This window comes from Mizuhopecten yessoensis, unplaced genomic scaffold, assembly GCF_002113885.1.
Source record: "Mizuhopecten yessoensis strain PY_sf001 unplaced genomic scaffold, ASM211388v2 scaffold1595, whole genome shotgun sequence".
NCBI lineage: Eukaryota > Metazoa > Mollusca > Bivalvia > Pectinida > Pectinidae > Mizuhopecten > Mizuhopecten yessoensis.
In genome coordinates, this window is record NW_018404125.1 from 997033 (window position 1) to 1006484 (window position 9452).

Consider the following 9452-nt stretch of genomic DNA (forward strand, 5'->3'; position numbering starts at 1 on the left):
TGTCACAGACTCAAGTTGTAAACATTTTAGCTGGTGCTTTGGTTGGATCTGTCACAGACTCAAGTTGTAAACATTTTAGCTGGTGCTTTGGTTGGATCTGTCACAGACTCAAGTTGTAAACATTTTAGCTGGTGCTTTGGTTGGATCTGTCACAGACTCAAGTTGTAAACATTTTAGCTGGTGCTAAGGACAGCTAACTTGTCTCTGAGGTATGTCTACCTTAAAATGCCCATCAACAATTGGTAAGCTTCACCTTTTTATTGTTTTACTTTTTATGTTTTGACCCAAAATAAAATTTAAGAAGAACATTAGTGTCTGTGGTATTATTCCTTCAATCTTACTGACATGTATAGGTCAACACACTAACAGAAGAAAAGGTCACCATATGACCTTGAACATCAGGGTTGGTGAACAGCTTGAGATTGAAGGTCAGCTGGGAGGTTGCTCCTCTCATATTCTACTATAGAAATTGGAGTCCTAAGGACTTGACAATGAGTACATACACTTATGTCATTACAATTTCATCTTAGCAGGAAGACCTGCTTAAGGCAGTCAGTATAATGTGTCAATTATGTCAGCATGTCGATGAAAAAACAAAATAATTCTGTTATGAAAACTGATAACCTGTTTCCCCTCTAATGCTATTTGATACCCTGTTACCCCTGATGTGTGACCTGATACTCTGTTTCTTGTTATATTTCTTGATCCGCTTTTTCCCTGGTATATTACCCTATACCCTATTTCCCTGGTATATTACCCTATACCCTATTTCCCCATTTGTGTTACCCAATACCCTGTTTGTCCCCATTTTCCCTGGTAGGTTACTCAAAACCCTGATTTCTCTTTACATTACCCAATACCCTGTGTCCCCTGTTACATTACCTGACACACTGACTCCCCTTTACATTACCCAATACCCTGTGTCCCCTTTTACATTACCTGATACCCTGACTTCCCTTTACATTACCCTATACCCTGTGTCCCCTGTTACATTACCTGATTCCCTGACTCCCCTTTACATTACCCAATTCCCTGTGTCCCCTGTTACATTACCTGATACCCTGCCTCCCCTTTACATTACCTAATACCCTGTGCCCCCTGTTCCATTACCTGACACCCTGACTCCCCTTTACATTCCCCAATACCCAATATGTCCCCTGTTACATTACCTGACCCCCTGACTCCCCTTTACATTACCCAATACCTTTTGTCCCCTGTTACATTACCTGATACCCTTACTCCCCTTTACATTACCTAATACCCTGTGTCCCCTGTTACATTACCTGACAACCTGACTCCCCTTTCCATTACCCAATACCCTGTGTCCCCTGTTACATTACCTGCCCCCATGACTCCCCTTTCCATTACCCAATACTCTGTGTCCCCTGTTACATTACCTGACACCCTGACTCCCTTTCCATTACCCAATACCCTGTGTCCCCTGTTACATTACCTGATACCCTGACTCCCCTTCACATTACCTAATACCCTGTGTCCCCTGTTACATTACCTGACAACCTGACTCCCCTTTCCATTACCCAATACCCTGTTGCCCCTCTTACATTACCTGATACCCTGACTCCCCTTTACATTACCCAATACCTTTTGTCCCCTGTTACATTACCTGATACCCTGACTCCCCTTCACATTACCTAATACCCTGTGTCCCCTGTTACATTACCTGATTCCCTGACTCCCCTTTACATTACCCAATTCCCTGTGTCCCCTGTTACATTACCTGATACCCTGCCTCCCCTTTACATTACCTAATACCCTGTGCCCCCTGTTCCATTACCTGACACCCTGACTCCCCTTTACATTACCCAATACCCAATATCTCCCCTGTTACATTACCTGATACCCTGACTCCCCTTTTCATTACCTAATACCCTGTGTCCCCTGTTACATTACATGACACCCTGACTCCCCTTTACATTACCCAATACCCAATATGCCCCCTGTTACATTACCTGATACCCTGACTCCCCTTTTCATTACCTAATACCCTGTGTCCCCTGTTACATTACCTGATACCCGGACTCCCCTTTACATTACCCAATACCCAATATCTCCCCTGTTACATTCCCAGATACCCTGACTCCCCTTTCCATTACCCAATACTCTGTGTCCCCTGTTACATTACCTGACACCCTGACTCCCTTTCCATTACCCAATACCCTGTGTCCCCTGTTACATTACCTGATACCCGGACTCCCCTTTACATTACCCAATACCCAATATCTCCCCTGTTACATTCCCAGATACCCTGACTCCCCTTTCCATTACCCAATACTCTGTGTCCCCTGTTACATTACCTGACACCCTGACTCCCCTTTACATTCCCCAATACCCAATATGTCCCCTGTTACATTACCTGATACCCTGACTCCCCTTTACATTACCCAATACCTTTTGTCCCCTGTTACATTACCTGATACCCTGACTCCCCTTTACATTACCCAATACACTGTGTCCCCTGTTACATTACCTGATACCCTGACTCCCCTTTACATTACCTAATACACTGTGTCCCCTGTTACATTACCTGATACCCTGACTCCCCTTTACATTACCCAATACCCTGTGTCCCCTATTACATTACCCAATACCCTGTGTCCTCTGTTACATTACCCAATACCCTTTGCCCCATTATGTTATGAAATACCCTCAGTATTACATCACTTTAACCCAAACTTATCTATTCATATGATAAATTTGATATACGCCCACACTATAAAATCTTGCCCATTCAAATATCACAGCTTTATGTTACACAATGGGTACTGAGATAATATATTCTAGGTCACGTGATGTTAGGGTGAAAGGTCAGCCATTATAGGTATAGGAGGTGACCCACATTCGTTTGTTATCACAATGACAGTCATGTGCATACATTACAATGTATAAATACTAAGTTATGACCACATAAACATTGACATATGTTACAAACATCACTAATTACTACATTGGTTGACAGATTTCAGGTCACTTCCAACTAGTAAAATAAAACAATGTCTCATGGTCAAAAGTATATATTGAGGTCAAAAATTCAAGGTCAAATATTTCTGTTTAACAATGTGACCTTTGTGAACCTTTCTAATCTGGCCTCTATGTTAGACATGGCAGTGCTTCAATGATTTAAATCTTACTCTGTCCTACAGTGAGAACAAAGATTCAGAACCTACAAAAAAGTAGATTAAAATTAACCAATACAAGGACTAAAACTCAATCAGAACATTAATACACGATTGGAGAAACTCTGTAAGAATCCATTTTAAATAGGTTGGTGAGGCATGGTAAGTAGAAAGTTCACTCCACCCTGTCAGTAATGCTACTACATAAGTCATTTGTCTTTGATAAACATCCTGTCCTCCATCAATAACTGAGTAGAACAATCCACCCAGCAGGTACCCAACCGATAAACCAGTAAAGGCCACATCCTTATAGGGCCCCGCAAAATACCTAACCTCTATACAGAGAGGCACATTACCCAGCAGGTACCCTACCGATAAACCAGTAAAGGCCACATCCTTATAGGGCCCCGCAAAATACCTAACCTCTATACAGAGAGGCATGCCAACCACCAGGTACCCTACCGATAAATCAGTAAAGGCCACATCCTTATAGGGCCTGGCAAAATACCTAACCTCTATACAGAGAGGCATGCCACCAACCAGGTACCCTACAGATAAACCAGTAAAGGCCACATCCTTATAGGGCCTCGCAAAATACCTAAACCCTATACAGAGAGGCATGCCACCAACTAGGTACCCTACCGATAAACAAGTAAAGGCCACATCCTTATAGGGCCCCGCAAAATACCTAACCTCTATACAGAGAGGAATGCCACCAACCAGGTACCCTACCGATAAATATGTAAAGGCCACATCCTTATAGGGCCCCGCAAAATTCCTAACCTCTATACAGAGAGGCATGCCACCAATCAGGTACCCTACCGATAAACCAGTAAAGGCGACATCCTTATAAACCAGTAAAGGCCACATCCTTATAGTGCCCCGCAAAATACCTAACTTCTATACAGATAGGCATGCCACCAACCAGGTACCCTACCGATAAACCAGTAAAGGCCACATCCTTATAGTGCCATGCAAAATACCTAACCTCTATACAGAGAGGCACATCACCAAGCAGGTACCCTACAGATAAACCAGTAAAGGCCACATCCTTACAAGGCCCCGCAAAATACCTAACTTCTATACAGAGAGGCATGCCACCAACCAGGTACCCTACCGATAAACCAGTAAAGGCCACATCCTTATAGTGCCCCGCAAAATACCTAACCTCTATACAGAGAGGCACATCACCCAGCAGGTACCCTATCGATAAACCAGTAAAGGCCATATCCTTACAGGGCCCCGCAAAATACCTAACTTCTATACAGAGAGGCATGCTACCAACCGGGTACCCTACCAATAAATCAGTAAAGGCTACATCCTTATAGGGCCCCGCAAAATACCTAACTCCTATACAGAGAGGCATGCCGCCAACCAGGTACCCTACCGATATACCAGTAAAGGCCACATCCTTATAGGGCCCCGCAAAATACCCAACTTCTATACAGAGAGGCATGCCACCAACCAGGTACCCTACCGATAAATCAGTAAAGGCCACATCCTTATAGGGCCCCGAAAAATTCCTAACTTCTATACAGAGAGGCATGCCACCAACCAGGTACCCTACCGATATACCAGTAAAGGCCACATCCTTATAGGGCCCCGCAAAATACCTAGCTTCTATACAGAGAGGCATGCCACCAACCGGGTACCCTACCAATAAATCAGTAAAGGCTACATCCTTATAGGGCCCCGCAAAATACCTAACTTCTATACAGAGAGGCATGCCACCAACCAGGTACCCTACCGATAAATCAGTAAAGACCACATCCTTTTAGGGCCCTGCAAAATACCTAACCTCTATACAGAGAGGCTTGGCAAGTGACAGTTTGAATTATGGTAGAACTCCGCTACATGAATTACCTCTTATTTTCTTCACTCTATACAAAGTTGTTTATCTTGTCTTTCCTATCAGCATGTGCACTACTAGTGATGTAAATATAGATTGTAAATATACAAGCTGAGATATATATACGAAAATGGTGATACAAATGTCTCTAATGCACAAACCAGTAATCTAAAGGAATTTAACTGATCTAACCAAATCTACAGTAATAAAACCGTGTGAAACTTTCTTAAATCATGCCTTCATGTTTTCTCTGGACCAAGTACCAGTGTTTTGGTCACCAAATGTTCCCGACATCAGATTATAAAGTTATACGATGTGACCAGTCAAAGACCTTTAAATTGTTTGCAATATGTGAACGCAAAAGTCGCTTGAGGTGACAATACCTGGCTGTCGAAAGAGAAGTCCCCAAGCAGGTCCCCACTTGTGGTTCCCTTCATGTCGATGGTGGGGCTGGCTGAGAAAGGATCAAAATCATCCGTCTGCTGAACTGTTCCATTGGCTGCAGGGGTCGATTCCCCAAAGTCGAGGAGGGCATCAAATTGTGACATTCTCTGTGATGTCCGTAAGGTCAAAGGTCAAGTAAAACCTGCAATGACAGAAGACAGGATAGGGTTACAATAATACATAAACAACCCCTGGGCAGTGTTGTAAGCTTATGAAACCAGTAGTAGCGTGTTATGTCTTGTATTTACCCTTTGTTACTCTATATCCTCTGAAAATATCAGTCTTTGGTAAATTGGCAGAAATTTAAAGAAAGTCAAGTTAAGGGGGAGTGTGGGGGCCGATTAAAGGAAGTAAGATTAAGGGAATTCTGATAAATGGAGGTCAGAATATATATATAGAGAGAGATGGAAAGATGTGATTAATGGAGGTCAATATATGTATAGAGAGAGATGGAAAGATGTGATTAATGGAGGTCAGAATATATATAGAGAGAGATATGGAAAGATGTGATTAATGGAGGTCAGAATATATATATAGAGAGATGGAAAGATGTAATTAATGGAGGTCAGAATATATATATAGAGAGAGATGGAAAGATGTGATTAATGGAGGTCAGAATATATATATAGAGAGAGATGGAAAGATGTGATTAATGGAGGTCAGAATATATATATAGAGAGAGATGGAAAGATGTGATTAATGGAGGTCAGAATATATATATAGAGAGAGATGGAAAGATGTGATTAATGGAGGTCAGAATATATATATAGAGAGAGATGGAAAGATGTGATTAATGGAGGTCAGAATATATATATAGAGAGAGATGGAAAGATGTGATTAATGGAGGTCAGAATATATATATAGAGAGAGATGGAAAGATGTGATTAATGGAGGTCAGAATATATATATAGAGAGAGATGGAAAGATGTGATTAATGGAGGTCAGAATATATATATAGAGAGAGATGGAAAGATGTGATTAATGGAGGTCAGAATATATATATAGAGAGAGATGGAAAGATGTGATTAATGGAGGTCAGAATATATATATAGAGAGAGATGGAAAGATGTGATTAATGGAGGTCAGAATATATATATAGAGAGAGATGGAAAGATGTGATTAATGGAGGTCAGAATATATATATAGAGAGAGATGGAAAGATGTGATTAATGGAGGTCAGAATATATATATAGAGAGAGATGGAAAGATGTGATTAATGGAGGTCAGAATATATATATAGAGAGAGATGGAAAGATGTGATTAATGGAGGTCAGAATATATATATAGAGAGAGATGGAAAGATGTGATTAATGGAGGTCAGAATATATATATAGAGAGAGATGGAAAGATGTGATTAATGGAGGTCAGAATATATATATAGAGAGAGATGGAAAGATGTGATTAATGGAGGTCAGAATATATATATAGAGAGAGATGGAAAGATGTGATTAATGGAGGTCAGAATATATATATAGAGAGAGATGGAAAGATGTGATTAATGGAGGTCAGAATATATATATAGAGAGAGATGGAAAGATGTGATTAATGGAGGTCAGAATATATATATAGAGAGAGATGGAAAGATGTGATTAATGGAGGTCAGAATATATATATAGAGAGAGATGGAAAGATGTGATTAATGGAGGTCAGAATATATATATAGAGAGAGATGGAAAGATGTGATTAATGGAGGTCAGAATATATATATAGAGAGAGATGGAAAGATGTGATTAATGGAGGTCAGAATATATATATAGAGAGAGATGGAAAGATGTGATTAATGGAGGTCAGAATATATATATAGAGAGAGATGGAAAGATGTGATTAATGGAGGTCAGAATATATATATAGAGAGAGATGGAAAGATGTGATTAATGGAGGTCAGAATATATATATAGAGAGAGATGGAAAGATGTGATTAATGGAGGTCAGAATATATATATAGAGAGAGATGGAAAGATGTGATTAATGGAGGTCAGAATATATATATAGAGAGAGATGGAAAGATGTGATTAATGGAGGTCAGAATATATATATAGAGAGAGATGGAAAGATGTGATTAATGGAGGTCAGAATATATATATAGAGAGAGATGGAAAGATGTGATTAATGGAGGTCAGAATATATATATAGAGAGAGATGGAAAGATGTGATTAATGGAGGTCAGAATATATATATAGAGAGATGGAAAGATGTGATTAATGGAGGTCAATATATATATATAGAGAGATGGAAAGATGTGATTAATGGAGGTCAGAATATATATATAGAGAGATGGAAAGATGTGATTAATGGAGGTCAGAATATATATATAGAGAGATGGAAAGATGTGATTAATGGAGGTCAGAATATATATATAGAGAGATGGAAAGATGTGATTAATGGAGGTCAGAATATATATATAGAGAGATGGAAAGATGTGATTAATGGAGGTCAGAATATATATATAGAGAGATGGAAAGATGTGATTAATGGAGGTCAGAATATATATATAGAGAGATGGAAAGATGTGATTAATGGAGGTCAGAATATATATATAGAGAGATGGAAAGATGTGATTAATGGAGGTCAGAATATATATATAGAGAGATGGAAAGATGTGATTAATGGAGGTCAGAATATATATATAGAGAGATGGAAAGATGTGATTAATGGAGGTCAGAATATATATATAGAGAGATGGAAAGATGTGATTAATGGAGGTCAGAATATATATATAGAGAGAGATGGAAAGATGTGATTAATGGAGGTCAGAATATATATATAGAGGGATGGAAAGATGTGATTAATGGAGGTCAGATTAAAAGGTTGTCATTCTAGAGTTCAGATCAAAAAAGGATCTTTTTTTAAATTAAAAGGGATCTGATTATAAGGGTGGTCAGGTTATGAAGGGTCTGATACTGGCAAGATTATGTGAGGTCAGATTAACGAAACAAGAAAAATCTAGCTTTGTATAAGAAGACTGACCACAGACTAGATGTCAGGTATTGTTCTGGTCAGCTAGACAAAATAACAACAGATTTATAATTGAATTATTCATAAAGTATGCTGGCATCACTGACCCCATCTACTGATCAATAGGTCAAACTGACCAACCAGTCAAACTGACCAACCAGTCAAACTGACCACATTAGGGATGTCTGTGTCAGCAGTGTTACTAACAATGACCGTATTAGATCGGAAGCCCTGTCAATCCAAGTCAAAGTCAATTACTGTACTGACCAAAAACAGGGCTTAAATTGTCCTCAAATAGGAAATTCTCTTGGTAATTAGCTAAGAACAGTTAATGAAATGAAAGTGTTATGACCTTCAGGTCCAATGTTACACAAATTGTGAATATTAGTATCCCTAATGACATCACTAGCAACACAAAGTGAATCACTTTTTAACAGATTTCTGTAAATATAACTAGAGGCCCAAGGGCCTTAGCGGTCACTTGAGTTATATCATAGGTACTGGTAGCTTTAATTTATTGTTTAGGTGTGATGTGGAAATCAGCATGTAAACTAAGTGAAATACAATACTTGTCATGTCATCAAAGGATAAGAATTTTAAAATATTTGTAAATGTTCCCTTTGGGGCCCTGCACTAACCCCTGGGGATGGGGCAGGAATTCCAAGTTTACAATGTGATACCGTCATACACCAAAGATGATTCTGACCAAGTAAAAAAAAAATCCAACAGAAAATTGTCAAAATATACCCAAAAGTGTTGTTTCCCTATATAAACTATAGTAAACTTTACCCCCTCCCCAAGGGATAACAGATAGCTTGGGGGTCCTGAAATTTACAATTTAAATAAAGGCCCTGATGATCTTTCCATCCATGCAGAGAAAATGACTGTAATACCTCTGAGTCTGGAGAAGAAGATTTTTGAAATATTGGTTAATTTTCCCTTTTGGGCCCCGCCCTGGCCCCTAGGATTGGGGTAGGGATCCCAATTTTACAATTTAAAACCATCTTCCTCCTCCAAGGATAATTCTCACCAAGTAAAAATAATTTCCAACAGAAAATTGTCAAAATATA

At 39.4% G+C, this 9452-nt stretch overlaps 1 protein-coding gene and 1 long non-coding RNA gene across 9 annotated transcripts in view; one reads left to right on the forward strand and one right to left on the reverse strand.

Moving 5' to 3' along the window:
* The window catches only part of LOC110465946 (titin-like), a 181897-nt gene that overhangs the window by 129873 nt on the left and 42572 nt on the right, over nucleotides 1-9452 (reverse strand). For all 8 annotated transcript variants that reach the window (XM_021522217.1, XM_021522209.1, XM_021522193.1 and 5 more), the window contains exon 2: nucleotides 5367-5569. In XM_021522217.1, coding sequence (XP_021377892.1) covers nucleotides 5367-5531 — 165 coding nt within the window. In that variant the 5' untranslated portion in view covers nucleotides 5532-5569. The remainder of the gene's footprint in view (nucleotides 1-5366; nucleotides 5570-9452) is intronic.
* The window catches only part of LOC110465995, a 77973-nt gene that overhangs the window by 35859 nt on the left and 32662 nt on the right, over nucleotides 1-9452 (forward strand). The gene's annotated exons all lie outside the window — the stretch shown is intronic.